At 37.2% G+C, this 14338-nt stretch overlaps 4 protein-coding genes across 4 annotated transcripts; 2 read left to right on the top strand and 2 right to left on the bottom strand.

Annotated features, from left to right (window-relative positions):
• Positions 1-1557: 1557 nt before the first annotated feature.
• Positions 1558-2703, top strand: LOC122591828. Its single transcript, XM_043764059.1, has one exon. It carries the CDS (start codon positions 1558-1560, stop codon positions 2701-2703), a length of 1146 nt encoding a protein of 381 aa, XP_043619994.1.
• A 2206-nt stretch (positions 2704-4909) lies between these two features.
• On the bottom strand, positions 4910-5902 carry LOC122593466. The gene has a single exon (XM_043765879.1). The coding sequence runs from the start codon at positions 5863-5865 to the stop codon at positions 5092-5094; it is 774 nt and encodes a 257-aa protein (XP_043621814.1). The 5' UTR covers positions 5866-5902; the 3' UTR covers positions 4910-5091.
• A 1799-nt stretch (positions 5903-7701) lies between these two features.
• Positions 7702-10445, top strand: LOC122593462 (transcription factor SPT20 homolog). Its single transcript, XM_043765875.1, has one exon. The coding sequence runs from the start codon at positions 7776-7778 to the stop codon at positions 10248-10250; it is 2475 nt and encodes an 824-aa protein (XP_043621810.1). The 5' UTR covers positions 7702-7775; the 3' UTR covers positions 10251-10445.
• A 2312-nt stretch (positions 10446-12757) lies between these two features.
• Positions 12758-13981, bottom strand: LOC122593464 (xyloglucan endotransglucosylase/hydrolase 2-like). The gene is made up of 3 exons (XM_043765877.1): positions 13674-13981; positions 13369-13562; positions 12758-13238 (listed from the first exon to the last, which is right to left on the bottom strand). Exons 1-3 carry the CDS (start codon positions 13953-13955, stop codon positions 12842-12844), a joined length of 873 nt encoding a protein of 290 aa, XP_043621812.1. The 5' UTR covers positions 13956-13981; the 3' UTR covers positions 12758-12841.
• Between the last annotated feature and the right edge of the window lie 357 nt (positions 13982-14338).

The following is a 14338-nucleotide window of genomic DNA, read 5'->3' as shown; positions in this document are numbered from 1 at the left end:
CAATCTATATGGAGGATGCTTGTTTCTAGACATATACATACAATAATAAATAAATCTATAAATATTGGAAAGTTTTAAATAAAAATAATGTAACTCTTTAAAGTTGGTTATAATGATACAATAGAATATGAGTGATAATTTAACATATTTATGAACATTACATCTAATTACACATATACTAAAAATATATGCGCTATTAATGCGTAATAAATTTGTTAACATAGTATAACAATCATATATAATCTCATTAATCCTATATACATAATATAATATAATTTAATATAAAGTTATACAATACAATATATAATATAAGAGTGGTTGAAAAGACATCTCCATTTCAAAAAATCTTGTGTTCAAGCTTTGAGGTGAACATAGAAAGTCATTCCATTAGAGTTTGGCGTGAGTATACCTAAGTTAAGTCTGAGGGGTATAATTTACCTTTATTAATTGTCTTGTATTTAAACGGATTAGTAAGAGGTTTTCTCCCATCGGGTATTTGAATTAGTCATTTCAATTTCGAGTGAGCGTTCTAATGCAGACCCTTGTAAAAAAATGTACTTTAGACCTCCTGCTATCCAATCGCGACATGAGGTTTTCTAGCGAAATTCATTGTTATATAATATTATATATTACAGTATATTATGTTCAATTATTATTACTAGTTTATAAAAAAACCAAACATCATCTATAATAATAGAAAAACACCATTGAATAATCTTTACTAATCCACCTAATTTCCCACCTCCACACTTCTATCCAAAAACCACCGTTTAGTACCCTTTTATACCTACCCTTTTTCCCACATAAATCCCCCCCAAGTCACTTTCAGTCAAAATAATCTCTCAACTCACTTTTCATCCACCCTCCCTCCTATGACTTTCACTCCCACACCCACACACTAACATCATAAAACAACAACCAGTCCAAAGTCCAGACCAGACCATGGACCCCCATATCTTCATAGCTCGAGCAGAGGGCCAACGATGGTTAAGCATCGCCGAAAAGCTTCTCATCAGTCAAGACTTAGTCGGATCGAAAACATTCGCCATCCGTGCCCGTGAATCCGACCCTCGACTCGAAGCCGCTGACCAAATCTTAGCCATCATTGACACACTTTTAGCCGCTGAAAAACGAGTAATCGCAAATAATGGGACCCACCAACCTGATTACTATGCTATTCTTCAACTTGTTAGGTTTGTTCAAAGTTCTCAACATATTGAAGCTCAATATAGACAATTAGCTTTTATTTTAAACCCTAATCAAAATAGATTTCCTTATTGTGAGCAAGCTTTTCATTTAGTTAATGATGCTTATTCTGTTTTATCTGATCCTATTCGTAAATCTATATATGATTCCCATATTCCTTATATAGATATCTCCCAACAGTTTAATAATAATAATAATAATAATAATCATTTAGACCATAATAACAACAATGATACTAATAATAATAATAATAATAATAATAATAATATTGGGTTTAATCTCGAATTACAACAACAATCTCAAAACCATCACCATTTCCAGCAACATAATTTTTTCGACCCGCCGCAACAAATGTTTGAAGAACCACCACAACCACAACAACAGTTTAATTTTCTGTTTCAACAGAATTCGGTTAGGGGATTACCTGTGAGGGACCATGAGGAACTGTTTCAGCCAAATGTGAACCCGTTTCATATCACGTCGTCTACACGATTGCAGCAGACCGAACCGATGTCATGGCCGCAACAAATGCATCAGCAGCAGCAGCGGCAACAGCAGGTAAACCGAGCGGTGGGAGAGAATGTTGGAAATCATGTGGGAGAGGAAAATGTAGGGGTAGAAAGGGAAATGAATGATGGGAATGTGGATGAGTCGCCTACGTTTTGGACTACGTGTCCTTATTGTTTGAATATGTATGAGCATTATAGGGCTTATGTGGATTGTATACTGCGTTGTGAGAATTGTAAAAGGGCGTTTCAGGCGGTGCAAATACCGTCTCCGCCGGATGTAGCTGAAGATCAGGAGACGTATTTTTGTTGTTGGGGGTATTACCCGATTGGGGTTTCGATGATGCAATTGGGGAAACAGGTCGGTGAAGATGGTACAGGTGTGAAGTCTGATTGGAATCCCTTTACAACTTTGAATGATGTTTCGAGTCAAGTCAAGGAACGGTTAAATGATAATGTGGCGAAAAAGCCCAAACTTTGGGAGCCGTGGGTTTACATAGATGATGTTACTGATGATATCTTTGACGGGATATCTGATGAAGAATCTAGCGATGATTCGGATGATGAGTGGGGTAGTACCAAGAAAAGGAAGCCGAAAAAGATAAAAAGGGTTGTTGGTCATAAAAAGAAAGAAAGATTTATGGTGGGAAGGAATGGTAAGAATGCAGAAAATAGTATTCCGATTCCAGAGGGCGAGGAAGAGCCTATGGGACGTGGGGCCGAGGGTAGCAAAAAAGCAGTGGCTGGTAATCCAAGAAGACAATCGGGTCGGGTTGCAAAGGAAATGGGGAAACTGGATTTGAATGTGGAGTTCAATAACAATGAAGGGGAAGAGCCTGTTCGACGCATGGCTGCTGGGAATCGAGGAAATGGGCAGGGTGATGAAAATAATGTTGAAGAAGGTATTGGTTTCTTTGAAGGACTTGATGAGTTTCTTAGCAACCTGCCAATACTCTCTGTGAATGATGAAGAAAACGTTAAGGATTCGTAATGATTAGGCAAGGTTTTTTTGTCGTTGTAGCTGTAGTTTGTAGTAGGTGTCTTAGTACTCTCAAAAAATGAACATTTTAGTGCAGTCAGTTCTGTTAATCTTATTGCTATAACAAGTTATGATATCTGGCTGCCTAATGTCTTTAAGAGAGTTGGGGATCTTGCATTTTCCGTCTTTAGCTTTACCTGCTTCATATATGTAAAAATCGAACAATCATATGAAGCTGAATGCAGAAGTGTACTGTTTCTTGGAACTCTCTGTGAAGTTATGAAGCCTTTCACATCTTATTTTCCCTTTGATATTATTTATTGTCGATTAGGTTTGAAGCAACAGGTCGAGAAAGATGATCTTTAACTTCAGTGGTCATTTATGGTTGTCAAGTTATCTTGATTGTGTGTTGATCTTTTGCTTTATTAGTGTTATAATCATTTATAGTTTCCATAACTATCACAATGTTGGTTTTATGTTGTGGTTACATCCGTCATTTTGTGTGTAGTTACTCTTATGGTCTTACCCAATCTAACACAACGAGAGCATGTATCAAGTTAGAACGTCTTGCTTGTTCAGTTTAAAGTTCTACATCTATAAATCCGGTTGCAGGTTTTCAGTTGGCGTTTTTAACGATGGTGCTGCTTAGATTCCCTTGATTTCCCTTGTGTTATGCTGCCCTTTCATTTTTAATATGAAATTACTTGTTCAACTTCTGATTATATATAGTTTAGTTTGTTGTATATCGAATCCGAATTGGCTTTCACTCAGGAATCTTTGTCTTTGACTATCAATGCGGTTTCTAATATGCTACTTTTAGTATGTACTGCTACCACTTCTGATAAATTCCTCCAGGTTGGTGCTTGTAACCTAAAGTTCTCACTTTCCTTTATCATCCCATAACAATGGTAAGGTTCTGTTTCCACTTGGATATTATCACAGACCCCTGGAACTCTGCAAGGCATTGTAATCTGGATTGGAGACAGCATTGTGCAGTTTAAGCAGATTATGTCTGGTGAAATTATTTAATTTTCTAATCAAACTGGCGAGAGGTTTGGTTTAACTGATTTTTGTGGTGGAAAGAACAATTTAAGAGTGGTGTATATCATGTTTCTGTGGATATGTTGAAGCAACCGCTGGTAGCCTGCTACAGGGCTTTGCTACTTCTAGCATGAACTACTTCTGAGGTACATAAATCCCACTTTTGGCATTACACATTATACATATTAGCAAGTTCGGTAGACTTCCTAATGTGTTCATGCTTCCTTTTGGATCAAACAAGTGTCAACTTGCAACATTAATACTTTGTCTTAACAAGCTCTTTAGTGAAGCTCACCATGTTTGCATGTATCCCTCTGATGTGAATGTTGGAAACATTGAATATGCCTTGTGGTTCTGGATTCCTGCTCAAACCATCAGTAAGAGCGGAAGATATTCAATGTTTAATGCTCGAAAAATATAGGTGGTGAAAAGGAGAGGGGATTCTCTATCACTGGTAATTTTGAAGTATGGGTCCAAATGGATATATTTTGAAGATATAGCTGCAGATTCGTTTGGTCTCTATGATTGTGCTTGTAGTCTTGAAAAGGTCTTTCGATTTTTAGGACAATTTCTTGTGGTTCTTTCTTGCATTTGCTTTTTTCTTTTCTTTATATAAAGTTGGGGCCAGTGAGTACATTAGACTGCAAGATGGAGCCAGTACATACTATAACCAGACTACCGCAGGAACTATTGAAAACAGAAATAAGACTTCGCCAGGATCGATACTTAGCTGGTCTGATAACCATTCTTGCAACGATTCCCCAACCTAAACAGTGTTTTACGTTATACACCGGTACGGCTTCTTTCTTGAATCTTAAGCATTGGTTTCCATTCATGCATCAGCAATCTATACACAATCTGCAGAATAGTACGAATGCTTTGAAAACAAATGATGACAGGAAGGTACTTCACATTTTCTGTTCCTAAATGTTTATATATCTAAAGAATTCACTATTGGACTATCATGAAAATATACATCGACTTTAGAATTCAAAGAGCTTGTAGTTGCTTGCTAAGAGTATATTGCAATAAATACTTAATGTGATAATGAGTTCATGTTATTATCAAACTCAAACAAAACACAACACCAATATACTAACTTTGTTTCTCACATAGAGAACTGTTTCTAGATTCCTAAGACGACTTTTAAACATCAAATCATCAATCTGCAAAAGGATGACCAGATAAAAAGGAAACCCTTAAAACACTTGAGACTGCTTGGAACTGTAGTATTGAGAATTACAATAAGAGCAAAATTTTTGCCTTCAATCAAATCCAATTCGTCTAGTTTATAAACAAACTAACAATTACTAACAACAACCTAGTATCAGAAATACATTGGTGTTGCATTCATCTGATCTACCCATTCAAATCACCATCCAACAACACCTTGTTAATAAGGGATCGTCTCCCTGGGAATCGTAAAGTCCTACGCTTATCCTCCATTTCATAATTCTCATCCTTTTTCATTTTTTCTTCTTCTTCTACTACTTCATTTTCCTCATTACTACCAAAAACAACCCGTTGTTCCCTTCTCTTTACACCTCTTTCTCGTCTTTTCTCCCTTTCACCACCAATGCGTTTCGCAGCCAGTTTCTTGAAACTCCTCTCTTCATACACATGATCATTATCCTTCTCATTACCAACTCTAGGCAATCGTCTCCCCTTAGACGTCCCCAACAACCCGAACTCAACCTTACTCCAACCAACTTTATCATTATAGTCCCACCCAAACCTCTTGCTTATACTTTCCAATTCTGCAGCCACACCTGCACCACACCCAAGCCCATCACCACCGCTTAATAGTCTTTCTGCAACCTCCCATTCTATACGGTCCGCGTATACTTCGTCGTTCAACACGTCTTCCGCTAGCTTTCCCCATTTATCCATGTTCATGTTTTTTGACATCCATTTCAAGTAATCAGATGACAACATTCCTAACATCTTCCCTTTGTGTTTACCAAAGTCTATAACTATGTCTCGTGCCGGAACCAATGGCCTCATTTCGTTGTTTCGGATTGTTTTCTTGGTGTTGTTAGTATTATGGAAGCATGAAAGACGCCCTGAGGAAGAAGAGCAATGGGGGAATATGCGTGGTGAAGTTGTGGTGTATAAAGAGATAATGAGTTTCATGGTTTGGACGAATTTTATCCATATGATCTATTGTCTGTAGTGCCCTGTATTTATTTTTGTATTGGATTGGTAGTGAGAGTTTGAGACTCGTGAATTACTATAAGCTAACAAAAATAACATTCGACAAAGGTCTTTATTTTAATGTCATAAATAATTTATGATATTTTTAATTAAAATTAGTTCATTAAATACTTATTTACACTTCCTGATCTTTTATTACAAACAAAGAAATTTTTTTATAATTATTATGTTATTCAATTGATCATCTCCATATCAATTTATAATATATTAATAAAAAAAATTATATGCATATTTCATAATTTTAATTAAAATATCCAGATTGAACCCGAGTAATTTCGCTTGTTAAACTAATATTGGGATTATGTTCGGGTTAACAGATTATGATTTAGCTGGTTCATATATCTTGATCAAAACCCAATCCGTTGAAAAATTTAAACCGAACCATTTACTAAACAGTTTAGTCATTTTAAACCGTTCACAACCCAAATTTAATCTTAAGTTACATCTTCAAATTTTAAAGTAGGATGTTCCAATGTTTTGAATGAGGCAATGATCAATCCTTAAGAAAAAAAAGTAAGTGGCCTATACTAGTCATATTTATATAGTTTTAAAACAATGTTTAAAAGAATTAATCATTTTTTTATTTAAAAAATGAACATAAAATATCTTTAAAATATTTATTAGAGATTATCATAGAAACACAACAAACCATAAATATATTACGGTTTTTTAAAAAATACAATAAAGTTATGACTATATCCTCCATATTATCATTCTTAAAAGAGATGACAGATTATATACAAGTTAAAATGTTAACCCAAAACCAACATATATATGAAGAATAATAATCGTCTCACACATTTATCACTCAATCTCATTTAGCTTAACTAAAAGCGAACATACCTCTTAGTTATAATCTAATCTATAGATATAGTTTATGATAATTTGATCTATACGTTTAGAATATAATCACCAATTTTATCTATATGCAATTATAAATATAAATATTATAGGGTGGTGTTGAAAAGACGAAAATATCATTTCTTTACCAACATATTTAAACTAATACTAGCACGGCGGATCATTCTCTCTCTCATACACATGAGCTCTCTAAAATTCCAGCCACCACCACTGCAACTTTCAACACATGAGTTATATGATATTGTTAGGAGTAACATATCTTCACTAGTTGTTTTTTAAGAACCCGTTTGATTCTTCATAATTTTAATACTAAAAATCTTCATTTTGTTTTTCAATCAAATTTAATTTAGATTGACCACTGTTACTGATTTCAATAATTACAGCATAAAACGTTCAATCAATGATATTACGAAAACTCTACTAGAATTGCTCAAATAAGACGTTTTTGCCCCATATAACATAAAGTTTGGGACTTTGGGTTTAAACCGGGCCACACAATTGCTACTTAGAGCACCTCCAATGGTCAAGCTATTGTCTAAAAGCTTTTTTTAAAAAATTTTTTATTAAGTTATTGCTCCAATGGTTAAACCTCAAAAAAAATTCTTTTTAATACCTTTTAATTATGAAACAAAGATGAGAGAGAGTGTAAAATTTTTCCAAAGACTTGAAATTCTTCAAGCTATTTGAAAAAAGCTTTTCACTTCAATGGTAAAAAAATTATCCAAAAGCTTGATGAAATAATAAAAAGCTTTACAAAAAGCTTGATTGGAGATGCCCTTATTTTGTAATTTATGAAGTACAAAAGTTTGACTTGTTTACCAAACACACCCCTATCTGTATTCTTCTAGATTCTTAAAAGACAAAATCACCCTTACATCCATTTCTCACTTAAAAAACCCTCCCTACTCCCCCACTACTCTCCCACCGGCCGCCATGTCTTAGTTCCACACTCTCAAACCAAAAACCATATGGATCCCCATAGCTTCATAGCACGAGCTGAAGCTCAAAGATGGATCGGCATAGCCGAAAAGCTACTCATCAGCCACGACTTAGTCGGATCCAAAACCTTCGCCATCCGTGCCCGTGAATCCGACCCGCGACTCGAAGCCGCCGACCAAATCTTAGCCATCGCCGATACACTACTCGCCGCCGAAAAACGCGTCGTCGGTAGTAACGGTAATCAACAACCTGATTACTACGCTATTCTTCAACTTGTTAGATTTGTTCAAGATACTGATCATATTACTAGTCAATATAGACGGTTAGCCGTTGTTTTAAATCCTCATCAGAACCGGTTTCCGTATTCCGATCAAGCTTTTCAGCTTGTTAATGATGCTTGGGCCGTTTTGTCCAACCCTATGCGGAAATCGATTTACGATTCCGAACTCGATTTTGCGCCGCAACAACAAATCAGTAATTTAGGGTTTAATATCGAACAACAGCAACATCAGCAACAACATCAGCAGCATCAGCAGCAGCAGCAGCATCAACATAATTTCTTTTCTATACATGAACAGGAAATGGTGGAGTCTCCACAGCAGTTTGAAAATCGGCCGCAACGAGGCGGCCATCAACAGCATAATTTTTTGGCCCAGCCGAATGCGGCTAGGCCACAACAACAGGAGCAAATGTTTCATCATAGGGAGCAAGAACAGATGTATCAGTCTAACCCTGTGCAGCCGTTTCAAGTGACGTCACCTTCGCGTCATCAGCAGATTAATAGGCCGTCTCCACAAGGGTCGCAGGTTACTCAAGTGAGTATTCAATCGCCTACTCATTCGGTTGGACATCACCGTGAACAAGAACATGTGTTTAAGCAACAGGTGCAGCCGTTTCAAGTTACGAATTTGCCGCAACAAGGGAGGTCGACTGGGCAGGCTGCGACGCCTATACAGTCGCCTCCGCGGGCTGCGAGTGTGTCGTCGGGGTTTTCGTGGCCGCAAGCTGCTCCGCAAATGTCGCAGGCGCAACTGCAGGCTCAAGAACAGCAAAAGCAGATGCAGATACAACAAGAGCAGCAGAAGCAGTTGCAGATAAAGCAGGAACAGCAGAAGCAGTTGCAGATGCAGCAGGAACAGCAGAAGCAGTTACAGTTGCAGCAAGAACAACAGAAGCTGCAAATGGAACAGCAGAAGCTGCAGCAGGAACAATTGCAGAGGGAACGCCAACAAGAGGAACAACGGCTGCAACGCCAACAAGAGGAACAACGGCTGCAACGACAGCAAGAGGAACAGCGGCTACAACGACAGCAAGAGGAACAGCGGCTACAACGACAACAAGAGGAACAGCGGTTGCTGCAGGAACAGCGGTTGCAGCAGGAACAACGGCAAAAAGAGGAACAACGACAACAAGAGGAACGATTGCGACAAGAACAGTGGCAGCAACAACAACATGAACAACAACAGCAGCAGCAACACCAAGAACCAGTAATTCCGAATGTCCCTCCTGTGCAGCTGCCTAATGAGGTTAATACAAACAACGGGTCAAGGCAGGAGGAAGCAGAACCTGAACAAGAACCAGAAGCGGAAGCAGAGGTAGAACCTGAGGAAATTGATGAGGAAGTGGATGATTCGCCTACATTTTGGACTACGTGTCCATTTTGTTTCTACATGTATGAATATCCGAAGGTCTATGCCGACTGCACCCTTCGCTGTGAACATTGTCAAAGGGCGTTTCAAGCTGTGAGTATACCGTCTCCACCACCTATAGCTGAAGGACAGGAGGCGTATTTCTATTCTTGGGGGTATTTCCCTATTGGGGTTTCGATGTCACATTTGCAGAAAAATAGTAGCAAGGGTACAACCTCTAGGTGGACACCTTTTTCACCGCTGTTTGATGCCTCAAGTAATGTCCAGAACCATTTAAATGAGTGTGCGGCCCCGAAGGAAAATACTTTTGTGAACAAAAGTTCGGGGCCGCGTATCTACTTTGATGATTATACTGATGATGTGTTCATAGGAATTTCCGAGTCTAGTGATGATTCTGATATTGATTGGGCTAGTACGGAGAAAAGGAAAGTGAAAAGAGTGAAAAACGTTGATTTTGAATTAAGCTTTAAACAGAGAGTAAAAGTTCTTGGTCTCAGGGCTATAGATCCCAAAAATGGGAGCTATAAGAATCTGAAAAATGGTTTTCCAGTGAAAGACGGTATGGGGGTGACTGCAGTGCTAGTGGCAGAAACTATCAGGAAAACCGCAGTTAGTAATCCAAGAAAGCAACCGGGCCAGGTTGCAAAAGAACTGGGGAAGTTGGATTTGAATGTAGAATTTGATAACAATGAAGGGGAAGAGCCTGCTTCGAGATTGAGTGCTGGGACCCGTGTACCTGGGGATGGAGAGGAAGACAACATTGAAGGTATTGGGTTTTTTGAAGGACTTGATGAGTTCCTTAATAGCTTGCCGATACTCTCTGCTGTGAATGAAGAAAAGGTTGAGGCCGCTTAGTTCTGATGTAAGTTTCCTTTCTTGTTGTAGCTCTAGTTTGTAGTAAGTTGTCTTTGTATTTCAAATAACGAATGCTGTAGTGTATTCTTTTGGGTAGTTTCTTTGTTCTTATGGTTACAGTCTTTTGTGTTGTACATCTGATTGCAAATTGTGTTTTAAGCTCTTTTTGTTCTAATAGAGTTAGGATTTCTACTATTTCGTTATCTTTGCCTGCTATATTATGTAAGCATCCAAGTGTTGTATGCTGTTAAATTTTTTCCGTTATTTGCATGCAGATTGAAGTTCTGCTTTGTTACAACCGCTCATATTAGTTATAATTATAACATATGGTGGTTCATGTTAAGTCACATAACAATGAATATCGTATATGTACCCTACAACTCTAGCCTCTGGCGTGGTTTATAATAAAATGCTGTGGACACTTTGCAATCACAAATTCCCCTGTTATTCTCTTTATAGTTGAAATACATAGATACAGATAAATGCTAGTGTCATATGGTCTGTTCACATCTGGCAGGAACGGTGTTTGAACGTAAGGGCGTTTGGTTTATGGAATGCAATGGAAATGGAATTGAAAATTTTTACCTTTTAAAATTGTTTTACGTTGAGTAATGAAGGAATTTGAATTGAATGAATTACGTTAATCAATAGAATTTTGTTCTAATTCAACACTCATTCAATTTAATGAAGGAATGTTAGATAGTCTAAGTTTCATTGATTGAAGTAATTCATTGCATTTAAATCCCTTCATTACCCAACTTAGAATGACTGATAGAATAATGTTAAGGTAAAAATTTCCATTTCCAATTCCATTGCATTCCACGAACCAAACGGCTTTAAGTTTCCTTTCGTGTGTATTCCTTTGTTAGTCTATGTCTGTAAGTTTGTTGTACGCATGCTTCCAGGCTTCTTTATATATAAGACGACAAAAGGTACAAATGTACATTGTAGTTTGTTGGTAGGAGATAGGATACCTTATCCCTTAAAGGTTGGGAGAGGAATGAAATTCATTAGTCTGATTAATACAGTTCCTGTTTTATGGTGGAAATTGGAAAGAGAAAGTTGAATCAATAGGTTTTCCTTACATATGGAGTTCTTGTCGTTGGTTATTACTGTGGTTGTAACCTGTACATGTTCGAGCTTATGTTGTTCTATAATTACAAGAACTTGAATTACAGGGATCTCTTTATACATGATTAGGAAACATTTACTACTAGAATGTTGTAGCTTGGTCATATCTTGACCCGTGTTGCAACTCACTGTATGCTTAGCTGATATGGATCAGAATCACGTAGATCTTAAAGGCTTGAAACTAATCCTAATAATCAAACTAGAAACTAGAAATGCAATGATTTAGTGATCTCCAGGAATTCTAGTATATATGAAGGGGATAAGAAATAACCAAAACTGTAGTCATTTACTCATGGTCAGAAGTTATGTTTCTTAGTGTAGTTTTGACTTGGTTAATTTAAGGCGAAAAATAGAGATGAATCATACTGAAAAGAATCTGAGGAATTTCTAGTACTATATGCTATATATTAGTTTTGGATGAGGGTTCTGAGAAATTCCTGGTCTCCGAAGTGCAACGCCTTTAGAGATGTAGCGTAAAGAAGGTAGAAAACTGTAATCATATAACTGATCAATTTAATGATTGGGAATTCATGATCGTACTCGTTATTTGGAGCTCAATATTGACTTTGGTAGTGCTGATGGATTTAAGTTTGATCGCTAGAGAATTCTTGAAGTCCTAATATTTGTTTTCTCGTTGAACAATTGTTATAATTGTAGACACGGAAAATAATGTGCATTATGAAAATGGAAGGGAAATTCATGATTTGCTCCGTAATATTCATATGGGGTTTTCAAATTGCTACTGTTGTTTACCATTATATGATGCCTGCTAGAATTACTGGTCCAATAATCGAACAAATTTAGTGAATGTATAAAATCCTCAGCTATTCCGATCATAAATACTTTCATGCCAACTAAAGATACTAACTTGCCATGGATGCTTGCTGGAGATGTGGCAGCCAACCCAAGGGAATTTGTGTGTGTGTGTGTGTTATATAGGCATTTAGAGAAGTATGGAGTATATAGTCATTTTATTGTTCTTGTTGCTTACTTGCTTTAGAATGTAAGTTTAATGAAACAGAGTATCATTTCACACAACAGAAGTACTTTGATTAACTATTCCGCTGCCACTGCTCATCTCACTTGTATTCCAGCTATCCCAGAGATAATGCTTAAGGCACTCGTAGGCTCTCTCTCTCTCTCGATTTCACTCTACACAAACGTGTGCGTGCACGCGCACACACACATACACTACCAAAGATACATACAACATTAAGGTTAATAGATTTTAGAGTGTGTGCTAACTATATATAAAAATAACAAAGAAGGAAAATATGTATAGAACCAATTATCCCATACTTCTCCTATCATATAAACGTGCACATACATAAAAAGAATGATTATTTATTCATGATGTCAATTTGTGCATAGTACAATGAATTAAAGAATAAAGAATTTTCAGGGTCAGTAATCATTCACAGTATAATATTTAGCTAAGCCAAATAAGGTCCCTATTAGGCTTAGAGGAATCTTGAGCGCTTGCATTCAGTAGGAAGACCATTTGGAAACCGTTTGAGGTCCTTGCAGTAGTCATAAATCATGTGCTTAGTCTGGACCCAACGGATCCTGTTTCTCCCTGCTGCATCAATTCCTTGTGTACTCCATGCCTGGTTTTCATTTTCAGAGCTTGTGGACTTTGAATTGGGGCCAACTCTGTTGGCATTAGCATTAAATTTTCTGTAGGAAGCGGTGAAAGGTGCTTTTGTCCAGTCAGTCTTCACACGGCCACCCTGGGTTGCCCAGTCATCAGCGTTCCACAGGCTAGCATATACTCTCATGGGTTGCTTTGTGGGAAATGGGACTCCAGCAGCTTCATGGTTGTTGAACACTCTTACCGGTATGTTATCTATCAAGAAACTGCGACAATAGAACATATAACATCAGTCTTTATGTAGAAGATCACGTATACATTTTGGCTTATGCAGCTATATAGGAAAAGCTGATTAGAAAGTGAGAACCAAATAAGTATGCTGCCTGTGAGACTTACATGATTCTTTGAGAGTTCCATACGATGGTATAGGTGTGGAAGGCCGCAGTTGGGTCAAACCATAGATGGAACTGCTGTTCTTTATTTCCTTTTCCTTGTGAATATACATTCGTGTGGATTGTGTAAGGATTTCCTGTTGAGTTGCCCAAGAACTCAAAGTCTATTTCATCATGTCCCGCCCCTTGTGATGACAACTGATATCAAAAATACGAAGTAACGATATTGTTAGGAACTTGATAAAGTTAATACCATTGGTGAGAGTTTAAAAAGAAAAGTGAAATGAAATATTGATTAAAAGTCCTTACATAGAATGTGGTAACAGTACCAGCAGAGTTGCCAGGAACTAGTTTGAGCTGCATATCAAACCTTCCAAAAAGATACTCGTGCTTGGACTGGAAACCAGAGCCAGAGTATTGGTCGAGTGAAAGTGATAGATCTTGACCGCCATTTTGAATTTTAGCACGTTCACCACCAAATGTGATGTCTATATCATCATAAAAGCTTCCTGCAGATGCTGCTGCTATTAAAAATGAAATTGTTATAGCAAATGTATAAGCTTTAGTGTTTGACTCGCTTAAAAGTGCCATTATTCGTCGAAAGATATAAAGATAGAAAGATGGAGTGAAATGTGATGATTTAGACTTGTGGAATCAGAGGGGCTTATATAGGCATGGCTGTTTTGGCAAATTTGCAAGAGGAAACATCCTAGTTGTTGAAATGAAGAATTAACTGAAGGTGGCAAATTAGTGATTACAACCAGAAATGAATAAAGAAGTGTTCACTTACGCGTGCCAACTCATTGTATTCTTTTTGGGCATATGAATAGCAGCCTGTTTTTTTTTCTTTTTTTCTTTTCCCATTACCATTCAACACACATCCATCATTTAAAAATAGAAAGTAAGAAGCTTCATGCTTTGACTTCTCTAAAAAGGTTAATTTTTCTTAGAACGATTTAAACAGGTTAAAGTTT

This window comes from Erigeron canadensis, chromosome 3 (assembly GCF_010389155.1).
Source record: "Erigeron canadensis isolate Cc75 chromosome 3, C_canadensis_v1, whole genome shotgun sequence".
NCBI lineage: Eukaryota > Viridiplantae > Streptophyta > Magnoliopsida > Asterales > Asteraceae > Erigeron > Erigeron canadensis.
The sequence above is the reverse complement of the archived record's forward strand: the minus strand, read 5'-3'. Positions and strand labels throughout refer to the sequence as shown.

What these genes read in the sequence shown, in the direction of transcription:
- LOC122593466 (XM_043765879.1), bottom strand. Translation starts at nt 5,865, where the DNA reads ATGAAACTCATTATCTCTTTATACACCACAACTTCACCACGCATATTC.
- LOC122591828 (XM_043764059.1), top strand. Translation starts at nt 1,558, where the DNA reads ATGTTTGAAGAACCACCACAACCACAACAACAGTTTAATTTTCTGTTT.
- LOC122593464 (XM_043765877.1), bottom strand. Translation starts at nt 13,955, where the DNA reads ATGGCACTTTTAAGCGAGTCAAACACTAAAGCTTATACATTTGCTATA. An exon ending in GTACTGTTACCACATTCTAT is followed by an intron (nt 13,563 to 13,673) that starts GTAAGGACTTTT and finishes TTTTGATATCAG; the next exon opens with TTGTCATCACAAGGGGCGGG. An exon ending in TGGAACTCTCAAAGAATCAT is followed by an intron (nt 13,239 to 13,368) that starts GTAAGTCTCACA and finishes CTATTGTCGCAG; the next exon opens with TTTCTTGATAGATAACATAC.
- LOC122593462 (XM_043765875.1), top strand. Translation starts at nt 7,776, where the DNA reads ATGGATCCCCATAGCTTCATAGCACGAGCTGAAGCTCAAAGATGGATC.